The sequence below is a fragment of the Lycium barbarum genome, chromosome 6, assembly GCF_019175385.1.
Source record: "Lycium barbarum isolate Lr01 chromosome 6, ASM1917538v2, whole genome shotgun sequence".
Classification (NCBI taxonomy): Eukaryota; Viridiplantae; Streptophyta; class Magnoliopsida; order Solanales; family Solanaceae; genus Lycium; species Lycium barbarum.
In genome coordinates, this window is record NC_083342.1 from 113,821,220 (window position 1) to 113,846,612 (window position 25,393).

At 34.5% G+C, this 25,393-nt stretch overlaps 2 protein-coding genes across 4 annotated transcripts in view; one reads left to right on the forward strand and one right to left on the reverse strand.

Annotated features, from left to right (window-relative positions):
• Positions 1–4,276, reverse strand: part of LOC132645621 (BEACH domain-containing protein C2) — a 30,550-nt gene extending 26,274 nt beyond the window's left edge. Inside the window, exons 1-3 of one of the 2 annotated variants that reach the window (XM_060362710.1) lie at positions 3,993–4,276; positions 1,935–3,866; positions 538–1,322 (exon numbers count right to left, since the gene is read on the reverse strand). In XM_060362710.1, the coding sequence (XP_060218693.1) occupies positions 538–1,322; positions 1,935–3,864 (2,715 nt within the window). In that variant the 5' untranslated portion in view covers positions 3,865–3,866; positions 3,993–4,276. Of the gene's footprint in view, positions 1–537; positions 1,323–1,934 lie in introns of both variants that reach the window. The other variant, XM_060362709.1, reaches the window with a different exon arrangement.
• Positions 4,277–19,293: 15,017 nt separating this feature from the next.
• On the forward strand, positions 19,294–22,700 carry LOC132645622 (early nodulin-like protein 18). 2 transcript variants are annotated; one of them, XM_060362712.1, is made up of 3 exons: positions 19,294–19,687; positions 21,777–22,211; positions 22,520–22,700. In XM_060362712.1, the coding sequence occupies exons 1-2, from the start codon at positions 19,393–19,395 to the stop codon at positions 22,208–22,210; spliced, it is 729 nt and encodes a 242-aa protein (XP_060218695.1). In that variant the 5' UTR covers positions 19,294–19,392; the 3' UTR covers position 22,211; positions 22,520–22,700. The 2 variants fall into 2 exon arrangements, with proteins under 2 accessions (XP_060218695.1, XP_060218694.1); XM_060362711.1 differs by lacking the exon at positions 22,520–22,700 and adding an exon at positions 22,417–22,483.
• The last annotated feature ends 2,693 nt before the right edge of the window (positions 22,701–25,393 follow it).

Below are 25,393 nucleotides of genomic sequence, written 5' to 3' on the forward strand. Positions count from 1 at the left end.
AGCCTATAATGTATACCATTATGAATAAGATACTGTTTTTCTTTTGTGGATAATACAACAGTAAGAATACCATAAGAACTTATCTGATGAGTCCTTTTGCACTTGCTCAGATAGAAGAATTATGAGTAAATTCAAATATAGTATCATAGAACAGTGAGAGCATCTAAAAGTGAAGTTACTGAGATGAGACACTGATAACTAGAAAATAAGTTAACGATTACAAAACAAGAAGATCACACACGGAAAAAAATATGGTGTGAAAAGTTGAAAAGCTTTGAAGAATGAAAATACAGCAGAGTAAAAAGTTTGAGAAAACTACGAAGAGTGTATTCTTGAGTGACTAAGAAAATATAAATACTTAATATAATAGATGTATGTGTCTGTCAATCAAAGTACAACACAATGGTGTGATAAGCCGTCAAATTTAGACACCAACAAGGTAATCTAAGCTTTCTTACAAAGAGAAAGAAGAGACTTAATTAACCTAGAAACTTACCCACCACTCAGAATACTTATATGCAAGAAATTGCACATTACCTGATTTGTCTGTGGACAATCCACCATGAAACCAAGCAAACAACGGACGTCATCTGCAGCTAGCGAAGGAGGGGCAGCCACAACTAGGAGCTCAATAACAACTAAGAGTTCATCAACCAAAGCATTTACTTCACCCAAAGGACGCGTTTCATCATTCATAAAAGTATCGACAGAGTCAGTTTCACGAATAGTCCAATAACATCTCCTGCAGCCATCTAGAAGCATTTGAATGGCATTAGCATCACGCATCACAGATGACTCTGTGAAAACCATATCTGCAAGGGAAGAGAGAAGCTTCTTCTGAAGACCATAACTGCATAAGCTCCAAATCCTCAGATCCAGTAGAAGCATACTGAAAAGCTGCACCTTGAGTGTGTGGTTGTGCTTCTGTGATTGGCACAACGACACAACTGCTGCTACAAGTGCCTCATCCCCAACTCCATCACACTTCGCAACATCAAGGGAAGACAAAGTTTGTAAAAGGTAGTTTAAGATTCTTGACAGGACTTCTGGACCTTTTCTACGGCTCAACTCTTCATTGTTTCCAGGATGTTCAATGGCCCTAGAGATGATTCTGAATATGGGAGCGGCAAGAGCAGTTGTAGCTAATGATAAAGAAAGGTCACCTTGCTTGGGTTCCAAGCTATTCTCTTCCACATTACTCACTGCCAAAGGAAGTAACGACATGGGGCCTCCATATGCCAATGCCCAAAGAGCTTCCGTTGGACGCATTCTTGTTGCAACATGGACTTGCCCAAGAATCTCTGCAGGTCTTCGAAGCACACCTGAACGATTCAGAATCATTAAGCAGTAATAGATAGACAACAATTACATTCTTCAACCTACATTTAAAAAGAGACAAAATAAACATGCGACGGTAAGAAAAGATAAACTTTGGTTCCTTACATGTCTCTGTACCAAATGAAAGAAAGACATAAAGAGAGGGCCAGAGAGAGGGGGGGTATCATATTCAATTAGTGGACAGAAAACATTTGTCAATCACTCATTCGTCCAAAATGATTTTATACTTTAGAATATGAAACCTAAAAATTTCTATGAATGAATAGGAGGCTCTAGAATATGAAACTTAAAACTTTCAATTATTGAATGAGAGGAGGAATATATGAATGCTAACAGCAAAATCCAGAAAAGAATTGTTAACCAGAAATCTTCTCAATACAACACTGCCACCTTTGCCTAAACCCATTGACCTCATCTAAAATAGATACATAGTTAAATGTAGATAGACGGGGAAATACATAGGGTAGTCTAAGTATAAAGTTTATAGGATCAGTGCTAGCAACTCTAGAGCATCAAGCTTTATAGACTTGTTATACTAATTAGATAATGGACATCATAATTGATATTGATATGTAAATGTAACAGAATTGTCAAACCTGCTGAACCAGAAGGAGAAGCATCTGGACAAAAACGGCCACTGAGCAAGCCAGGATGATAGAAGAGATGAAGACATCCTGAGATTTCAGCATCCAGAACAGAACTTTCTTCAGCCAACTTTTGCACATAGTCATTTGTTGCTAACCACGGCGAGCCAGCTCCATGACCAAAAGAAGGAAGCACATCTCCTCCCCTAGAAGCTAAGCGTGCCATTTTTTCTGGCCCAATTAGTTCCTTAAAAATGTATACAGGGCCCATCTCAGCAAACAAAGGGCACTGACGACGACGACGTTGTAAACCAGCCATAGTTGGGGGTGGATTAGTCCCAATACAGCAGAATGCAAGCGGCTTGGATATCCGGGGAAAGTCAAATGGTCGACTCTCGTATAGTGATCCATCGATGTATAGCCTCAGTTCACTCTCTGCTTTTCCAATGAGGCCTTGCTTACAAGAGTGTTCAAGACCAATAAAGTACCAACACTGTGGCTTGAACGCGTGAGTGAAATGCAGCGAAGACTTCCTTCCTTTCCCACTACCGCTTTCAACCACTAAAAATTGGGCGTGAAAGTATGCTTCAATGCCTTGATTATCAGCTGACAAGAAGCTGAAGAGCCGTGGCATATGAGCTGTGCCTTCCCCAGCCAGTGCAGTGGCTGCAGCAGCAGCTGACATCGCAGATGATTTTCCTGACGTGGCAGCTGCGGCGGCAGCAATTGCAGCTGCTGCCGTTGCTGTATTTAAAGTATCAGCAAAGGACTCAATGTAGATCCACGTAGCAAATGCATATCCATTAGTAAAAGGCCAGCGACTCTCCCCGGGACCCAGCAAGCCAGAGCTTTCACCATCAAATTCAAAGGTGCATGCTGGACCCCTCGACTCTTTCCCACTCATGGCTTTCTCCAAGGAAAGCAATAAACGAGCTGACCACTTAGTGGCAAGTGTTTTTGTGACTACTTGAAACCAACCATGCAGATCCCTTACGCTAAGAGAATGTGCAGCTAAGTGTTGAATGCAAAGGCATAACGGAGTCCCATCCCATCTTGATGGCTCTGAAGTAGCAAGATCCTGACAAAATATCTTTTCAGCCGAATGCAGCAGGACACGCAACAAACCTGCTGTAGAGCACATTGCTCGGTTTCTAGTGCAAGCACGCAAAATAGCAAGCAAACCTTTAACCATGCGAGTCCTAGGCGACATGAGACCTGCAATGTCCCCAATGGAGGGAAGCCAAGGAATGAGCTCACCCGCCACAATGGCTGCTCTAGAGTTCAACATCACACTTGGCGGATTATTATCCTCGTCATCCTCTAAACACTCAACCCCTCCCATAGTGGCAAGAAGTGAATCAACTACCAAAAATGCAATAGAGTCAGCATCATCACCAGTTCCAAAACTCTCGACACCACTTACAACATTTTTCAGCTTGTCCAAGCCCTCAGGCTTTCCCATAATAGCAGAGTCAACTAAATGCAAGAGTTCTGGTTCCACATTTGGCACAACCTGTTTCTGCTTAGGTTTAGGTGATGATCCAAATGGAGAATATGGTGCACTATCCCCATACGAATACATCGCAGAATCCACCGAAGAAGACGACTGTCTACCTTCAGCGCTATCCATAAATTGCCTATCAGGACCGGGGCTCGAAAAATGGGTTTCATGATGCACCTCAATGTCAACAGAATCAACCTCAGATGGGATTTTCCCTACAGACAATTCAAACTTATCCTCAGTCCCACCCGAGGACCCTCTTAAATCATCAGATCCTTTATCTTGACTCAACCCTCCAACAATTTTATCTTGATCTTTCAATGAAACATTGTCAAATAACTCATCAGAATCAACCCCTTTTGAGACTACATTACTATGTACATTATCTACATTATCATCCCCCAGTTCATCCTGGGTATTTTTGGGTTTGTCCTCTTCCATTTCTGCAAACCCAAATGCTTAAAAATACAATCTTGGAAATGATATCATAAGTTTAACAATGGGAAATCTTGAAACATGCACATTATTTCTCAAGAAAGAAAACAAAAATTGGGTAATCAAGACTTTACCTTTTTGTGAATCTTGATCCAATATCTGGGATTGAAGATCAAGAAAAAAGAATGAAGAATCTTGCGTAATAGGAGGAAACTTGAGAAAAGGCCGAGCCAGAACAACTAAACTTAGCCTGTTGGGTGACAATGGTATTCGATTAGTCACATGAAGGAAGAGCCCATTCGCTTTCAAGGGTTCCCTTGTTTGTTTTGCCTAGTCACATATCCAGCCCGTTTGAATAATTTATAATCCTTTCTTTATTTCTTCAATTTTTTATTGGTCAAAATTTTATTACTTCATCGAAAGGAAGACCAATAGGTGAGAGAGCACGTATTTAGTCGGAAAATATAACTTTTGCAAATCGCATCTCGCGTTAGCACGGTCTATAGAAGAGTCGCGCCGCATTAAGGGTTGATATAGACTCGTGACTTATAAATCACAGAAAAACAATTTTATCGTTAGTCTAATAATCGCCTTCAACTTTCTCATGTACTATTTTTATTACAATAATAACTATGCATTACCTCTAGACAACTTGGAATTGATTATATAAATTTTAATTTATACTCTCTTCGTCTCAAAAAAAATTATATTACTTTCCTTATTAGTTTGTCTCAAAAAGAGTGGCACATTTCTATATTTGAAAACTATTTGCTTTACAGCCAACAAATATTTAAGACTTGTTTTGGACCACACATTTCAAAAGTATTCCTTAATTTCTTAAACTCCATGTCAAGTCAAACTAAAACAATCTTTTCAGAATGGAGGGAGTAATATTTACATATTTAACCTCAAATCATATTATCATGCGTCATGACAAATAAAAATACTAAGTGAATATAAATACTACGTATATTACATAAAATTTTCATTTAGACCTGGAACCTTAGTTGTGTATTGATATATAGCACTTGCTATCAACATATCTACAAATAGTCTCCTTCTAGATAGTTACACTATTGAAATATGTCTATATGTGTAACAATTATACTACAATAACTTCATAAACGAACTTGCTTCAAATACTCGATTACTATGTGATATCAAAAAAGTTTTTATTGTTGTGTGTGCGAATAAAGTGCCACATTAGTAGCTAGAAGAAAAAAAAAATTATTTATAAGGTATTGGACACTCTTAATGATATGAGGCCTTTTGTGGAAAAACCGTGCGGGCTTGGCCCAAATGGGACAATATCACATCATGTTGAGAGTATCTTTGGGCCGTTTTAGCCTAACAACTGGTATCAAAGCCAATGATTTGGTGCGAGGAGTATGAAGATGGCGGAGCGTGGCGTGGGCCCCGACTTAGTGCCTTTGCCTGTCTATAGGTCGGTTTATGACATTTATGCCCATAGCTTGGAAGAGGCATACACAGCCTTTAGGCTTCGATGACCGTAAATACTTTGACGATGTGGGTGGCACATAAACATGTTGAATCTCTAACCCGTGAATTTGGTAATGAGCCATGTGAAACTTAATTCGAGGGAGAGATTGTTGGGTGTGCCGTTAAAGTACCACATTGGTAGCTGAAAAGAAAAAGAAGTTACTTATAAGGTGTTGGATACTCTTAATGATGTGAGGCCTTTTGGAAAAAACGGTGTAGGCTTGGCCCAAAGCGGACAATATCACATCATGTTAAGAGTGTTTTTGGATCGTTTGGGCTATTCGCAAAAATGCCCTTATTTTGGGGATGATCTTTAATTTTTGCCCCTCAAATTGGTGGTCTTTAATTTTTGCCATCTGCCTAATACTATACAGTTTGGGATTCGAACCCCGCGCTCAGTAAAAAAAAAAATCGCAAGCCAGAGTTTTGTAGCAAAGTTAGGCCTCGGGCAGAATTTTGAATGGAAAACTCCAGGCAGAATTTTAATGCCTTGCGATTTTTTTATTTATTTATTGAGATGAGGTTCTAACCTAGAACCTTGAGGTATTAGGCGAAGGACAAAAATTAAAGACCACCAATTTGAGGGGCAAATATTAAAGACTAGTGCTTTTGAAGGGCAATCCGCCCAAAAAAATGGGGCGATTTTAGCAAAACTCTACCGTGCGAATCCAAATCTCTGCCTTGTTGTCACGCCTCGAACTATGGCCTGGGCGTAACACGGCACTCGGTCCTGACTGCATGTGACCGAGCAAACGACATAGCTTGTTGAATCAACATGGGGCATAAATATGAGCGGAATATAACATGAAACATGATGAGCCTTAACAAAACATGAGAAGTCATAATATATTTAATAAAGTACTTGTATAAAAAGTGAATGCGGAAATATCATGAACTAAGCCAAAGATGGCTACACAACTCCGAGTATTGACATAACTGACTGACTAGTCTATGAAACCTCTATCATGAATCTGAACTGCAAAACATACTTGCTGAGACAAGGCCCCCAGCATACCTTAACTTGCTAAACATGACTTGAAAATAAATAAGGATAACACCCTGAATAAGATGAGGCTCACCAACAAGCTGATGCAAGCAAATCCTACGGAGCAGATGCGGCGTCCTGTAAATCCGTACCTACATCATGAAATTCAGGCCTCTGGGGAATAGAAAGGGACGTCAGCACATTGAATGTACTGGTATGTAAAACAACTGAATGAAACAAGCATGGTACACGGAATAAGATGATAAGAGCTGAAACTAAAACTTAAACCTGGTCATGAGCGTGAACATGAATACATATGTAAATAACATGAGTAAAAATATATGTGGGAGGGCATTAGTATAACCGAAATGCACGTGGATTCTGATCTTTGCCCGATCAGCTAAGCAATATTGTACCTTGCCGGGGCACAAGACATGAACATGACATAAATGGATCCATATCTCTCAATGGGGAATATATGAAGGAATCGTCCTACTGGGCAGAGCGATCCTTATCATACGTTGGCATACATATTTCAGGTATAAAACCTTCTAGGTAATCTGTGCAACTCTCAAAAACTTAAACATGATATAGTTGGCTGAGAAGCCCATGAATTTCGTAAAAACATGACTTGTAGTATAACATGGATACCTTATTTCATAATCGTGGATCAAGATTATATAATTTATTTCTATGAAAATGCATAGACATGTAGGATATTCATGAAAGTAAACATAATATTTAATGTCTTGCATGTAGGAACCCATGGAATGCCATATATGGCTTTTCATGGATTTCGGATGAATTCCCAATAACCAAAATGGAAGATTAGGAATACAACAACGGATATATATATTTCAAACGTGGTAAATCATGGTGCATGGACTTAGGGTTATCATGAACTTGGCTAAAAACCCTACTTTAGTGAACTCTTGCATAACCATGGAAGAACGTGGTGTGGGGAAGAACAAAGCTATTCCCACACGTAGATAGAAACCCTACATACGTGGTAATGCTCCAAAACTTGTATCAATTATCTGAACTTGAAGAAGAATTCCTAAAGCTTTAGTCTTGAACCCTTTAAATGGGGGTTTTCTTGAAAACCTTAGGTTAGGAATGATGAACTCTCATTAGATCACATGAATACATGTTAAAATTGACTTGGAATGATTGGAATAGACTTACCTTAGTGTTTTGGATTGATGAGACAATAAAACCTTTGTTCTAGGGCTAGGAGAATGTGCAAGGTAGGAAAGGAACTGAACATGACGTATTTATACTTAACTGAGTCGGAAAATTATACTGTCAACTTGTACGGTCCGTATAAACTGACTGTATTTAACAATAAATAAAATTCCAGAAACTGGGACTTCCCAAACGAGTTTCACGGACTGGAAATACGGTCTGTATAACATTATACGGTCTGTATATCATTATACGGTCTGTATCTAAGCATTTCAAAAACTTGGCAGAAACTGAGATTTTTCTACCTACTAAACACGGTCTGAAAGTACGGACCGTATAATAATATACGGGTCGTATAGTGGTCGTGAAAATGGGATTTTGGTGAACTGCAGCAAATTAAATTCCAACACTTCCCGTTTGATATTCTAAGTCCCAAATCATGAATCATAGTCTAGTTTAAAGGTATGAGGTGTTATAATTGCGATTTTTTCTTTTTTTACTGAGTTGTGATCGAATTCAGAATCTTGAGATATTAAGCGAAAGTTAAAAATTAATGACCAATGCTTTTCAAGGGCAATCCGCACAAAAAAATGGGGCGGTTTTAGCCCAACATCTATAAAATATGTTATGTATTTGTGTCCCGCGAGCTTTTTTTTTTAATTTTTTTTTTGGCGTTGGGTATTATAAGAACCATGAGAAAAAGGATAAATACATACCCAAGAGTGGGTATATAGAAAACGTACACTTTTGTGTTGGGATATACCAATATGACTTTTGCGGAGAGATAGTGATTATTTTTCTTTTCTCATAACGAAGTCTTCCAATTGTAAGCGTAAGGACACAATTATCAATGTTGAATCTTGTTAGATATTATATTCATTGTTTATCTTCTCTTATTTGTATGCTTTTAATTGTTAGTTTATTCATCTTTTCTACTCCCTCTGTTTTAATTTGTTTGAATCTATTTCCTTTTTAGTCCGTGCTAAAATGAATGACCTCTTTCCTAATTTGGAAACAAATTCACTTTATGAATGATTTACAGCAACACAAATTTTCAAGGCTTATTTTGAACCACAAGTTTCAAAAGTCTTCCCTCTTTCTTAAATGTCGTGCTCAGTCAAATGGGTTCATATAAATTGAAACGGAGGGAGTATTATATATAAGTGTCGTAGGAAGACTGACACAGCTTCACCAACTTGTACCAAAAGCTTTACAACTTGTACATGCAATTAATGCTTGTACCATAAGCTATATAACTTGTGCACTTTACTCAACTTATTTTTTATCCCACGCGGACATATGTCATAGTACTTAATATTTATTCCCTTCTCATGTATAGACGTATGCACTTTAATTTTAATTCTCCGACACATTTATTTCCTCCATGCACTTGTACTTGTTCACTTTTGACTTTTCCCGTTCTTGCTGAATATTTATTCTCTTCTCATGTATAGACGTATGCGGTTCAAATTTATTCTCCTACACAAATTTCTATTCTATTTATTTATTTCTATTATATATATATATATATATATATATATATATATATATATGTGAAGAGAGGGATAACATAGCAATACAAAATTGTACCACAAACTATATAAATTGTACAGTTTAACCAACTACTTTTTTATCCCATGTTGACATATGTTATAATATTGAATATTTATCTCTTCTCATATATACACGCACGCACTTCAATTTTATTTCTCCGACACATTTATTTCCTCCGTGCACTTATACTAGTTGACTTTTGACTTTTCAAGTTCATTAAGAATTAACAAATGAAGTACTTCCCCCGCCCCATATTACTTCGCCACATTACTAAACAACTTTTTTATCCCACGTGGACATATGTCATAGTACTAAATATTTATTCTCTTATCATGTATACACGTATGCACTTCAATTTTCTATTATATATAAACGTGAAAGAGGCAATTATTCTACTAGGACCAATGTCAAGAGTACTATAAAGTTGGACCAATCTCATTGGTCATTGAATTTGTTATGCCTCTTTATACACACGTGTACATTTTTATTTAAGCACAACACATGTACACACTGACAAGTCATGTTTCCTTCACCCCTTCCCTTGATTTCTAGGGGTTTTCTTCAGCAAATACTTATTTGTATATGAGTCCGTTTGGATTGACTTATAAGTTACTTATAAGTTGCTTATAAACTATTTTTAGCTTTTTTGAGTGTTTAATTGGTCAGTTTAAAGTCATTTTGTACTTAAAATAAGCTTAAAAAAATAAATTGAGTCCATTTGACTTAGCTTATCTAAAGCAGCTTATAAGCTGAAAACAGCTTATAAGCCAAAAAAAATAAGTTACATTACCCCAACTTATTTTTTTTAGCTTATAAGCGGCAAACAGCTTATAGGCATAAGCCCATCCAAACAGGCTCTACGTATATTCCACTTTTACCTTTATTTTATTACTCTATTATAGAAAACACATGAAATTGTACTCTAAGCAGGGACTAACATGTGTACATTTCAGAAGTTTAACATGAATTCTATCTCTTGTGTGTTTACTTTTTAGGTCCCCACGTGTCTGTAGTGTCTCGGTTGGCCTTTCATTTCCTTCATTTGGCATATACTCCCTCTGTTTCAATTTAAGTGTCTAAGTTTGACTAGACAATAAAAATAAATTTTTGAATCTTGTGGTTCTAAATTAAAACTGTGTATAATATAATAAAATATCCTTTGAATCTTGTGATTATAAACTTGACATGTACGATATTTGAATTGTCAACTTACTAAATATTAAAAAAAGCGGACATAATCAAAATAAGACATTTTAACAACAATTGAGAAATTAATAGAAAAAATAAGAGGAAAAGAAACAAAATATGGAGACTCACTAAAGAGTTTCATTTGTGGATTGCTTTTTCGCTTAATCACTTCTCCTCTTAATTTTTTCATTGCTCCTCTTTGCTTTGATATTTAATTTTTCATTTTATTGCTTATTTTATTCTTCTTTGCAATTCTCTAGTAGTTTTATATTATATATAAGTGACAAAGGAGGACGAACACAACATTGACAAATTGTACAAAAGGTTGTCTGAGTTGTACACTAAATTTGGACTTATTTCAATTGTATTTAATTTCTTTCCTTTTTTTCCAGTTGTGCGTCCACTTCATTTAACAAGTACTACTACTTGGTTTGCCACATATTCTCTGTAAGTGTATTCCACTTTTACGTTATCATATTTCTTTACTTCTATACTTCATTTTATTACTCTATTATAGAAAGCATATGAAATTGTACTATAAGCAGGGATTAACATGTGTACATTTCAGAATTTTAACATTAATTATACCTCTTGTGTGTTTACTTTTTAAGTCTCCACGTGTCTGCAATGTCTCAATTGTCCTTTCATTTTCTTCATTTGGCATATAGTCCCTGTGTCTCAATTTAAGTATCTAAGTTTGACTAGACACGGAGTTTAAGAAATAAAGCTAGACTTTTGAATCTTGTGGTTCTAAATTAAAAATGTGTATGATATACTAAAATATTCTTTGAATCTTGTGATTATAAACTTGACATATAAGGTATTTGAATTGTCAACTTATTAAATATAAAATAAACCGGACATAACCAAAATAAGACAAAATATGAAGACTCACTAAGGAAAATCATGATATCCTTTGCAAATATACAAATCATAAAAACTAACTAAAGTGAGTAACCAAATTAATCATGTGCTGCCCCGTGCATCGCACGGACATAGTTTGCTAGTTTTACTGATACATCTAGTCAAAATAAAAACAATATGATGTTTAAGTAGTTCAAGACTTGGCTAGCTGTTTTTATGTGAAGAGTATCATCTTGGTCAAATTATTTGAATAATATTATAAAATTTTGATAGTGTAGAAATATCGACTTCTAATTTTAAAAAAGGACATAAATTAAAGGGTCACTATCTTGAATGTGATAGATTAGTGAGATGCACATCAACGTTAACTAATTAAATTATAATTGATAATATTTTTTAATTAACCCACATCAAATCATCTGAATACCAAATAAAACTTAAAGTAAATGTAAGTAACATGTCTATTAAATATATTTTTTATTTTATACCTAGAACTGTAGTAGGCAAAAATAGTTATATCAAAGGGTAATACAACCTTGTTATCAAAATATCTATAGAACATTCCCTTCTAATTAGCTTACAATATTCAAATAGTATTAGATTTTAAATATTTCGATATTGTCTAACAATCATGCTCCGTCTTAAGAAAAACTTCCTTTAAATATTTTTACTACCGTTATATAAAAAAAGTAAAGATATATGTTTTATGTTTGTGTCTTATGAGATTGCTGTTATGTTTTGGGGCATGGAATATTAGAAGAAACATGAGAAATTGATAAACAATGCCAAGTATTAAAAACATAAACATTGTTGTTTAGGATATGTAGTATTGTTCGATAGATAAACATTATTTTTCTTTCCCGTATAGTCATAGGCGGAGCCAAGATTTGAAGGTTGTGAGTTCGAGTTCTAATTCTTTAAATTTACTGAGTTATAAATTAATAATTTGTACATATTTGACGAAAAATTTAATACAAATATATAGTTCGGATCAAAACTAATGGGTTTGGCCGAACCCACGCCCGAAGGGCTAGCTCCGCCCCTGCGTATAGTGGACGTCAAGTTTTCCCATCGCACAAGGACATAATTACCATAATACTTATAAATTAAAGGATCAATATTACAGTTGAACAATAAAATAATAAATAAATAAAATATAAATAAGTAAATATTCAGGCTGGGACGCGGATATCTCCTTCTCTTTAAGGAGATTCAAGCCCACTACGGTATAATCAATTAACTCCGGACTAGTTGAAGAGTCCAAAGCTCCCCCGTAAGAACATCTTCCTTAAATATAAAATTACTCTCTTTTGTAGTGAATTAGTTGGAGACTTAGAATATTTTTCTCTCTTTACTCTCTCTTTCTCTACACTAACTAACTTCAAAATATAAACACAACATAATATTTTTTGTCCACTTCTCATCTACTTTTTATTCTACAATACAAGGAAGAGAGCCTTCTTTATATAGGTGTATGATTTCTCCACGAGTAAATGTCAAGAAAATGGATAGTAATTTAAGATTTAGTGGGATAATAAGTAGGAGATACCGGGAGAAAACATGCTATAGTGCTTACAAGAGTTACAAGAATAATGACACAACTTTCTCCGCCTTATTGCCACTAATACATGCAATTTAATATTCAAATCTCATAATCCAACAAATTCAAGCAGTTCAAAATAACCACTTATTTGTAGGTGATATTGTCTTTGTCAAGGGAGAGACTAACTACATGTGCACAATATGCAGTATGCTTCTCTCTCTAATAAGAAACTCTCCCCCCGAGTTAATCCTATACCACTCAACTACCGGTTTTCACATCTACCTTTCTTCAATGTCACCGCTTTAATATGCCACAAATGAATTCAGGTATTTACTGAATTTTGTACTGCTCATAAGTTGTAACACTTTTGTTTCCATCTGATGTTCATGAAGCCAATTAAGTTGACAACAACAACAATCTAGTGTGATTCTATAAGTGGGGTATGGGGAGGGTAAAAGTGTACACAGACCTTACTCTTACCTCAAAAAGGTAAAGAGACTGTTTCCGAAATACCCTCGGCTAAAAAAAAAGGTGAAAAAGACAGTAAGTAATAGCAACACTGTAATTTTTGCAAGGACACGTCTTCAATTGCTTCCAATGGAATGTGGGTTTAGCCTAAAAGAAATGGGTCAGACTAAACAAGTCAGAGGGTTTGAATTTAGTAAAATTTTCACAAACAGCTACCTTTTAGCTCCTTCTAACAACCTATAACTACATGTTCTATATTTACAATTCGTAGCTAGATGACTCTATATTTAGCTAGTAGACGGGTATAAAAAAATATAGTATAAATATAGCGGAAATACACACGCTGGGCTAACTGAAAGTGCTATATTTATGGAAACAAAATATGTTCCAATTTAAATTATAATCAGTTTTATTGTTCCCTGATTCACGCAAATATCCTCCCATTCCATATCTGATTCCATATCGCATTCAAACAGCTAACAAATTAAAAAAAAATTGAATTCAAAAAATAAATTCATATTTTTAACCAAAAATAAAAAGGTTCAAAAACTAGTTCATCAAAAATCTTTGAAAAATAACAATTTCAAACCAGTGAACAGAGCTCGATTAGAACGACGAATATATATTTGATTTCATCTGTTGAAATATCGAATTCAAGTTGACTTCATAATTGAGGTAACAATGTTTTCACTGCAAACTTTTTATTTTTTCGTCTTTTCTGAAATTTTGAATGTACGAAAACTCAGATTCATAGATTCAAAATATTATTGTTTCAGCGAAATTGAATATAACACATTGCTGTATTCGAAAACAACAGGATAATGACAATCGTAACTGTGTTGATCCGTCATTCTGTTTTTTTGAACGATCAGAACTGTTTTGTGAATTACAAAATTGATGTTGTTGTATTCATTGATAATTGCAATTACGATGAGTTAGTTTCTACAATTACAAATCAATTAGGCGTGGATACTGTCAGGAAAACTATTTCAATAAAATATACTGTTAAAGGCGATTTTCAACCAATTGAAATACACAACGATATGGGAGTTCGTGTTTACGTTGAGCTTAAGAGAGAAAACAGAGTTTTGGAGATGTATCCAATGTGCGTTAGTATTCATGATTTTGATGTTGAGGATGATGCAACTGGTAATCGTATTATTAGAGATGATGTGCTGCAAATTGGATATAGTGAGAATCGGGATGGTATGGAAGTTTGTGATTCTACAGGAAAGGCTGTTGTTTTGTAAGTGAATCCTATAATATTTCTTAAAACAAGCATATTTTTGCCCGATGCTTACAACCAACTCTCTAAATGAATCTTTACCCTAAGGATACTCATTATATCTCCCGTCCTTTACAACATCAAAATGGATCCTTGGTATGTTTGTTGAGTTTGGCTCACCACAATGTACCCACGCATTTATGAAATACAATATTGCCATCTTGACTGCGTCATCCCCTTTATCATCTCAAACTGTCTTGTTGAAACACTCAATAAGCTCGTGTCTTTTAACTGACAGTTGGTTCTCCTCATTTCTACCAAAATATTCAACCATAAGCCTATTCGGTTTTGAGTTATCATAAACAAAATCATTTTCATCAGAGACACAATCTAGCCCAGTGATCAGTGCAAATTCTCTAAGGCCAAAACGCAGAACTTTACCATTTATTTCAAATGTAAAGCACCTATATGTACTGCCCTTAAGTTCTTTGACCATAAAGCACCGAAAAATCTGTGCTTGTACATCCATTTGTTGCATTCTGAGATATTTACCAAAACAAGAATTCCTAAACATATCCATCTGTGGGTCTGTTAGTTTGCCTCTAATATCTTGCATTACATTAACATTCGTGTATCTACACATAGATGGTGTCACAACAGGGTGCTTGGTAACAAAAAATTTAGATACCTGAAACAACATGCCAAAAAACACGTATGATTGACAAAAAACAGTGAACACAATCAGGTAAAAAAGAGATCAACCAAAAATATATACAAATATAAAACAAAACAGTGATTGACAATGAAAAAATATAATGTAATTCAACAATAAATATATATGAATATATTGACTGAATATGTAAATTACAGAACTGTAATAACTGCCAACAAAATATACACAAATATACTTAAAAATTACAGTTATGGTGAAGAACAATAAACACGAATTAACTGAAGAAACATGTGTAAAAAAATAACAACAGAAAATATACTTAAAATGCACATAAAATATAGATCTGGTTAATTCACAAATCTGTAATAACTGAACTAAAAAAAATGAACTAAATATACTGAAAATACAACATAAATATACCTCTTCATCATCATCCTCATCCACATTATGTTTGGCTTTAGCAATTTTTTTGCTCTTAACATTAACAACATTGTCACCAGCCTTTCTCTTATTTTGTTTCTCCATTTGAGAAACCTTTTTCACTTTTTCTTGTTGTTTACTCTTCGAATCAACATAATCTTTAGAACGCCTAGGATCGTTAATTCTTTTTGAACGATTCTCAACATAAGAGCCTGAAATGGCAGTTTCATGTTGAGAAATTCCCAAAGAAAAATTAGGAATCTCAAATTCGGGTTCTATACCTGTATTTCTCATTGGAGTAGAAGCTTTCTTAGCCATTTCACTTGAATCTAAGAAAAAACAACCAAGAACAAACACTGATAATTAATTATTTTGAGTTGCATTCCTGATTCAAACGAAAAAAAAAACCCAAAATATACGTTAAATACACGGTGAAAATTAAAAATTAGTATATAATCTTACCTTTTTTGGGAATTAGATTTGAATCATGAGTGAAATTAATGAGTAGTTAATTAGAGATAAAAAAAAAAAAAAGTTGAAGAATTGTAAACCTGATTTGAAATTGGAGGGAATTAATGGATATTGTGAATAATGGTGTATATTTAAGGGGATAGGAGAGAGAGACGTTTTTGTTGGCTTAAATTTAGGGGTGTGGGAAGTTATCAGATGAGTGGTAAAAACATGGTAGCTATATGAAATAAATATGTTATATTTTAGCTACTAAATATAATTATTGAAAAGTTTAGTTATGTTCCATAAATAGGTAATAATGGAACCTATGCCAAATAAATTTAACTTGAATTTAAGGTGGGAAGGTTAACCATTTAAATTAAAAAATGCATGCGGTCACTCATAATAAGCCACGTGATTATTTTTTTAATTTGGAAAATTTAAGCCGTCAGGTCTACGGTGTTAGGCCTCATTTGTTTGCACTTAATCGAGGCTTTTTTTGGGCAGATTGCCCTTCATTTGGGGTGGTCTTTAAGTTTTGCCCTTCGCCTAATACCCCGAGGTTGTGGGTTCGAACTCCAGCTCAGTAAAAAAAATAAAATCGCAAGACAGAATTTTCATGGGCAGAATTCTGCCCAGAGGCAGCTTTAAGGAAGAAATTCAGAAGCAAAAGTTAAAGACCACCATTTTGAGGGACAAAAATTAAAGACCACCCCTAGCGAAGGGCAATCCTGCAAATTGCCCTAATGAATGTCTGAATCTGAATGACCAGACCTTAGGCTATTAAGTGCATTTGTTTGCATTAAGATCTAAGCACTTATTCGGTTTGAATAAGTCTTAATCATTAAGATGTTGAATCAAGTCTTCATATCATTAAGAGTTATTTTTGTATGGATAATTTTTACAACCAACTCCACCCCCACCACCTACGCTCCACTCCAACCCCACCCCTCTACCTTAACCCACCCACCTTCCACTACAATCCCACAACACCCCCACCACCCACCCCTGCACCCCAAACCACTCACCCACCCCCACTCACCACCCACCACCACTACAATACATCTCTACGATTACTGGTGAACATAAATGTTTCATTTCTTATCAAATAATATTTTATTTTATTAAGTCTGCATTTATCTTGTAATATTTAGTTACTTTTTTTATTTGAATTGTATATTTATATTGTTTAAATAAATACATTATGCACATTCAAATATTGAAAAACAAGCAGTTTTAATCATTCAGTATTTAGGCCTATTGACAACATAAAATTATTCAGATGTTTATTCAGATTCAGATGTCTCAATCTTAATGAAAACAAATGAGACCGTTCGAGAAGTATTTTTTAGTTAAAAAAAAGTTAGGTTGGGGTTTTTTTTAGCCAATAGGTGAATGAAGGGTATTCATGAGCCGTTTTTCATACATTAAGGGTATTTCTGACCCTTTTCGTATATAAGATTGTACCAAGTTTAAGTTTCATTTGTTTTAACTTAATGAATGTCTCAATCTTAGTCATTTAAGCCTCGTTTATTTTTCTTACTTTACATTCAGTTAATGGGTCTGAATATATCTGAATGATTAAGTTCTACAACACAATTTTACTGTCATTAAGATGTCTGTTTAAGGATTTCTGCAAATATGACAGTCATGCTCTACTTTTACCCTCACCACAACCACCATACTCAGCCATAACTATCATCGCCGCCAGTCACCACCACCGACTAACTACCACCTACTACCCAGAATCATCATTCCTTGCCTCAACCACCATCACTGTCAATCACCACAGTTAATCATAACAACCATTAACCACCATTTACAATAATCACCACCAGCCACCGTTGCATTCACTAATCACTATCAAAAATCATCATCATTAACCACCATTATATAACCACCAAATCCCACCATCAACAATCATTGTTGATCACTATTACTAGCTAGGGGTGTATAAAGAAAACTAACAAATCGCACCAAATCGATAATTCGAATCAAACTGAGAAAAAAATTCGACTAGTGGTTTGGTTTGACTTGGTTTGGTTTTAATAAGAAAAACCCGACCACCATTTTTTTGGTTTGGTTTTAACTAAAAAAAGTCAAACCGAATCAAATCAACCCGATATTACATGTATAAAATTTCAAAAATGTTTTATACATAAAAATATTTATTTATAATGTAATTTATAAATATTTCTTAAACATTTTCATAGTTTATGTCTTTTAACATATTATAATACTACAATATTTATTCAAACCAGAAAGTTAAAACAGTAAATAGATTATCACAAAACCGACAAAGCCCAATTCTCATGTGCGTGAGGCTACTCTCTTGTTCTAGGCCATTTACTAACTCAATAAAGGACTTCTCATTATAAGTGGAAAGAAAGGCTATCCACCGCCAATGAAGGACATGTTGCATTTTACTAAGGTCAAAAGAGAAGTGAAAGAAAAAGAACTCACCAGAAAACCCTGACTTTGCATTACCAATAAAGAAATTACTATACATAATTTTCGCACTTATTTTAGCATGACTTCGTACTTTTAGATTATGATCATTTTCTATATGTCTTATAGATCAGCCGTATTTATTATAGCATGAATAGTATAATTAGATTATGATCATTTTATTTTATGCAATTTCATTATTTTTTTTTGTTGTTGAATATTTCAGTAAAATGTCATATCTCATATCACATTTTGAGTTATTTTCTTAAAAATATCTTATTAAGATAGTCATATCTTATTAAGACTAAATAAATATTTGAAGTATAAGTTATATGTTTTGTATGAAGAATTTATTAGGAAAAACCTGAAAAAATCGAGAAAACCCGAGGTTGAAAAACATGACTTTTGTTGTTTTGATTTGGTTTATAGATTTAAAAACCCGATGTAATTGGTTTAATAACCCGAACCAACCCGATCCATATACACCTCTATTGCTAGCCAGTACACCATAAGATATTAGTTGCCACAACCACCATCATCCGTCAACATCGAACCCAATCGACGCACATAATCACCATTGCTCGAAATCATCAACAACCATATAATTTTCTTCAAAATGTTTTATTGAATCGGTAATAGATTAAATTTAGTGTTTAACTTGAATTTTTTAAATAAAGATAATTTTTTTACATTCAGATGTTGAGAAAACAAGCAGTCCTAATTATACTATATTTAATTTTAATGCATTCTCTTAATATTCAGATGTGTATTCACATATAAACATTTAAATCTTAATAAATTCAACCGGCTTTTATTAATGAAAAACAAACGAGGCGTCGATGCGTTTGCATTAGTTTTGGATGGATGTGTGTTTAAGCAAAGTATGAAAAGGAAAAAAGGGAAGAAGAAAAAGAATACAGTACAACTAGCATTCGCTTTTGAACACCAGCTGTGGTCCACTACCATGTGGTCACACAATTAAAAAATAACGTGGCTGGCGCCTGGCGTTATTCTTTCTTTATACCTTACCTATGTCACGAATAATCAAATCATCTTTCACATTTCTTTTCAGATCGTCAAACTTTAGTAACAACAAACTGTACTTCCCTTTACTCTCTCACATGACCATGGCTGTGATGAACTCCACGGTCTTCCTAGTAGTGGTTGCTCTGGTCTCCAATGGGGCAACTTCACAGTCAACTGGATATACTAACCACACAGTTGGTGGTCCAGCTGGTTGGTTCTACAACATTGCCACTAAAAAGGCTTCATCTGATTACTCTGCTTGGGCTGCTAAACAGACTTTCAATCTTGGTGACTATCTGAGTAAGTTTTTTGAGCACCCTTTTTTGTCTTTGTTAGTTCTTGATTGATGGGTCTAGTCAAATCTGTGTGGAACTTCTATTATTTGATACTCTAATTAACTTTTCCTAATGTTGCTGAGTTTTTGAGCAGTTTTAGGGAGAGAGAGATAGCAGGATATTTTTTTTGGATAAAGATTGCTCGTTTTTGGATTATTATGATTGGTGGAGCTGAATCTGCTTCTGATTTTTTATTTTTTATTTTGGTTTTGAAATCAAGATTACTCCTTTTTGGATTATTATGATTGGAGGAGTTGAATCTGCTTGTGCATTTTGGAGAGATAGACTTGTTAATAAAACTTATAATCCTGGCTATTAGTAAAACCTGGAGCTACTAGACATCATCTAAACAGTGACTGATATGTGTTATGCCTTTATTTCGAGTATATATATTGTTGAAATTTTTAAAAATGTCACAAAGGAGTAGTGAGTCCAGCGGTACCTTGAAGTTCCTGGATCCACCTTTGAGTCTAAGGCAATTACAGATTCTAGTGAAGAGTCTTGAGAGATCAGAAGTTTTTTTTGACTTGCATTTGTGTGGTTCTTGCCGATTACTTGGAGATGTAGTACTTGATTAGGTCTTTCATTCGGGGATCCTGAAATCCTAATGACTTCTGAGCTCAAGAATGCTAATTAATCAAATCTGCTTTTCTGCTGCTACATCTCCTCGCCCATGTCATGTTATAGACTTCTCCGACCGGTAGAGTAGTTCAGTGGTACACAATCTTTGTGGTTGATAGATCTTGTCCTTTATTCCGTCCATTTATTTGATTCTTAGATCTCGAAAGTTAGTACATAAATTAAATACCACTGGCCAGAGAAGTTAGAATATGTGTTGGATCATTGTTCTGATGAAGGAGGATGTGCTTTTAAGTCGAGGAAGACATCTTTATGGAGTAAAATGATGGTTGAAAAGTTTTGCTAGATTGCTCTTTCTTTCACGTGGTAATAGCATAGACAGATTTGGGCATTGTATAGAGAGTGCAATGTTCCCTTGACCTGTTCTACTAATGGTATAGTTGAATCTAACTGATATTCTTAACAAGAAAAATGAAACTAACTAAATTTTATTAATTTCCCCTCTACATTTTGCCGCCATAATTCAAACAAATGTCGTAAATTATTGTTGTGTAAAGCTAGTTTTGGAAATTTTATGTAATTTGAGGAAAATGGACGCTGAACTTGCTTTTCTTGCTAGAATCCTCATGTGATATTTTAAGATGAAGTTAGTTATAATCGGGTGATGTCTTATTTCAGTCACATGTCATCTGATCCGCTATCTCCAAATATGCTGTGAAGTGATTAGATTAGATTCAAGTGAGATAAAATATAAGACATATGTTGCAATGCCGTTCTAGTGAATGAAATGAAAATAGAGTTTGTTACGTAGTTAATGGCTTGTGTAATTGTTCCCTTGAAGGAAAAAATTGGCACTGATGAAGAAGGTTTACTTCCTGTTCCGTGCTCTTCTATCTTGATCCAAAAGTTACAATTTTTAGCGTACAACAATTGGGATCACCATGATCTAGAAGCTGGAGTTAGAGTAGCTTTCATTTTCCTTATGGTAGAAATCCCTTCAACTTGAATCTTTATACTCTATATGTCTACTAATAATAGTTATTGTGTAAGGGAGGTGTAGCTAACATATTTCATGACAGCTCCATTCAAAATAAGCTGGATATCATAATTGAGCCGTAATTCATATTAAAAGATTGCTTTGTATGTTTATATGTGATCATAAAGTATATATGAACCTCATAAACATTGTTCTTGCCATTACAAAGAACCTGCCATATCTGACCAGGTTTCACTTGAAAGTCATCAACTCCCAATTATATGAACTGTTTCACGAGCACTGTTTTGTTAGTCTAGTCAGTGACCATGGAATGAATTCAAAGTTTCTATTTCTATGCAGAAGAGTTTCTGAAGTGCCTTTAATTTACTTATATGAATTATTGATATCCACAAGTAGAAACAATCACATCTTTATCATATGTTGGTTTTGTATCTCACTTTTACTGCTATTCTAATCAGTTCTAAATTTATGTGCGTAGTATTTAGTACAAACACCAACCAGACAGTTATTCAAACATACAATGAGACCACATATAAGAACTGCACCATGGATGAGGCTTCAGATGACACATTTCAGTATCAAGGAGGCAACAATGAATTTGGGAAAGCGATGACAATTGCTGTTCCATTGACCATCGAGGGCCAACAATACTATTTCTCTGATGCTGATGATGGTGACCAGTGCCTGAATGGCATGGCATTTAAGATCAAGGTGGCACATGGTAAGGGTCTCCCTCCGAGCCTCAACCAACCACCACCTCCACCCTATGTGGAACCACCATCCGCAGTCGAAGATGCCGAGTCACCACCTATCACCGTGGTAACCGAACGCCCTAACAGTGGTGTGAGGAGCAGTGCTGGACTCTTCTTGGCGGTTTCTGTACTTGTAATGTTGGTGTTGCATTTGGTCTGAGGTAAAAAGCTATACTTCCTAGTTCTTTTGAGAATCTGGAAAGCTCCTAGGCAGATTTGAGTTTTGGAGCTTTCTTATATTGTTTAGGAATGAGAGAAAGAAAATGAGTTAATTCAACTTATTACAGGTTTTTCTATTTTAACATATTGTCATATTTTTCATTCAATTGTACTGTTGTAATGATTCTTGCCCGGTATTTACCACAGGATGTTACATGGAGCTAGCTACTTTTAGCCAAGAAAATTCTAATAAAACTTCCTGATGTTTTTTTTTTTTTTTTGTGACTTTTGGGACTACTTTGTGGCTTAGATGCAAAGAGAAATTTTATACAGGTTCACTGGACATATTAATGGAGGAGTCTTTGGTTAGTGAATATGATTGGAGAGCAGAATTTTGTAATATATATATATTTGCAAGATTTAATTTGGTGTCCATACCACACTGAACACATAATTTTGAGTCTTATATAGGAAAAGCAATATATAATTTACTCCGGATAGTTTAAAGAGGTGACATTTTGAGTCTTTTGACAATAAACCGCATATAATAATCGACCATGCAAAAGGTGATGTTTCTATGCATACAAAAGGTGATGTTTTGATGTATGCAAGATTCGAAAAGCAGCTTCTAATAAGATGATCTCGGCTCGTACATATAAAATTAGCTAATTTCTCATTGTGTTGAAGATGTAAATAATGTCTAGGTAAAAATTATTGTAGTCTGCTCGAGAAACTTGATGTTATTACATCTTTCAAGTGGTCGGTATGGCTCAGATATACTTTAGGACAGCGAATGTTCTGATCTCAAAACATAGACCAAAAAGAGAACACGCGTGTTTGGCCATACCACGAGTCCGTTTGGCACTGATTTAAAGTAGTTGATAAGCATTAAGTGTTGATAAGTATTTTTAAGTACCGAAGCTGATTTGATAAATAAGCAGTTATGCATTTGGATAAAAGTACTGATAATAAGCTGCTGAAGTATTTGGCAAAAAAGTGATAATAAGCGTTTTTTCTGTTACAATGACTTAAAACCCTGACTGCCCAACCTGAGAATGGACAGCTAATGCGTTGCCGCTTCCCAGATTGGGTAAAAATGTACCCTTAAATCGTTTACACTTATAAGAATGTTACTTTTATAAGTTTTTAAATACCAAATTATTTAAAATATAAAATAATTTATGCCTCATTTTATTTTTAATTCAAAATTAATTAGATAAAATTATTTCTTAAGAATATAAATTATTTTATGATAAGCTAAATTACAATCATAAGCTATAAAAAAATAGTAAATAATTATACTAAAGTTCGTAAGAATAACATACTCAAATAGTACACAATATTTGAATAGAAGAAACACATATACAATTAATGAAATTATGTTTGTTGCTACTTAAATCAAACCATTCAACTATTAGCAATATCTTGAGCAATCAATACGAGCAACCATCTAAGGGTATTATCTCCTTGATTTTCTGGATTTTTTATTTTTGCATTTTTGAAATTCTCGTATGTTTTTAATGTTGGTAGATGAGAGTTGTTGGGTTTTAAAGAGGTGAGGTGAGGAAGTGATGTGATGGAGAGGGTTAAGGTTTTATTAGAGTAAAGGCATTTCAGGAATTACGAAATAATATTAGGGATAGAATAGTAAAAGTCTTGGTCAAACTAAAAGTGCTTATAAGCTCAAAAATAATAAGTTGGGGGAGACCAACTTATAACTTATGGCTTATTTTTAGCTTATAAGCACTTGAGTTACTTGAGTTATAAGCACTCTTATTTTTACTAAACGCGAAGATAAGCCGAAAAGTGCTTATGAGCTGGTTTGACCAGCTTATAAGCTTAGCCAAACACCCTCCACATATGGTAATCAATGTCTAACTGATGACGTTTTGATGAATGTAAAATTGGAAAAACAGTTTTTAAATAAGATGATCTTTGCTTGAGAAACTTTAATGTTATTATATTTTTCAAGTGCTCTATGTGACCCGGATATATTTTAGCACATAACTCGATGTTCGATATTCCCATTAGGATCCGATTATATTCAGTTCGCCGGGAAGTCTTACATTAGGAGGCAAAGCGCTCCCTAAAAAGGCGACTATATATCCGGGGGGGGGGGGGGGGGGGGGGGGACTCGAACCCGAGAACTTTGGTTAAGGATGAAAAAATACTTACCACTCTACCACTCTGTTAGTAAACATAGACCAATCAAGAACGCATGTGTATATGCAACAACGGGTAAACGATAAACTAAATACCGGAAAGAGAGGTCATTTAAGGAGCCGTTTGGCCATGAAAATATTTACTTTGCGGAATAATTTTTCAAGTTATTTCAAAATCAGTATTTGGTTATGAAATTTTCTAATCCAAACTTAGAGTTGGATTCCAAATTTGAAAAAGTGCTCCAAACCTGCTTTCAAACTCCATTTTCTAAATTTCAAATAAAGTGCTATGTTCTCTCCTTTGCAAAAGTATAATGAAATACAACTCTATCTTCAACTCTAACTTCATAAATTCCAAACAAAGGAAAAAAATATTTGAAATCTATAGCCAAAAGCTTACTAACATTGGTAGAAAGTAGGGATGACAAAAATAGCCCAGACTCATTTGACCCGCTCAACATGCCCAAATATAATAATTTTGAAGATGGACTGATTTGAACAAGCCCAAGTTGATCCATCACAAATAATCAACCCAAACTGACCCATCAATTGCCCTTCATTCAGAAGTGTAACAACAATCGGTAAAACAACTCTCTCTCCCTCATGTAAAGATTTAAGACTCTCACGTGAACAAAGTTACTCAATATGTACATTATAATAGGATAGAAAATGCAATTACCAATTTCACAAAAAAAAAGGGATATAAAATATCCGATTAAATAGAAAAGAGTGTGCATATCATTATTGAAAAGAAAAAAAGAATGTAAGAAGGATCGACTTGACTAAGTAAATAATCATTCATTCGGCGTTTACATCAAATCTGTAATAAGTATTTTAACAAAGTAAAATTATATATTAATTAAAATTTAGGTACAAAATACAAATAAATATACAAATACATAGTATAGAATTATACAATAATTTTTTTTTTGATTGGGAGATGGTCGTTATTCCCCCACCAAGGATCCAACAAGTGTTAGGCACTAAAGTTTCAAACGACATGATGAATCTTTCAATCATTG

Coding starts and splice junctions, on each gene's coding strand:
- LOC132645622 (XM_060362712.1), top strand. CDS start 19,393: ATGTCACGAATAATCAAATCATCTTTCACATTTCTTTTCAGATCGTCA. Junction 19,688..21,776: donor CAATCTTGGTGACTATCTGA/GTAAGTTTTTTG, acceptor TTATGTGCGTAG/TATTTAGTACAAACACCAAC.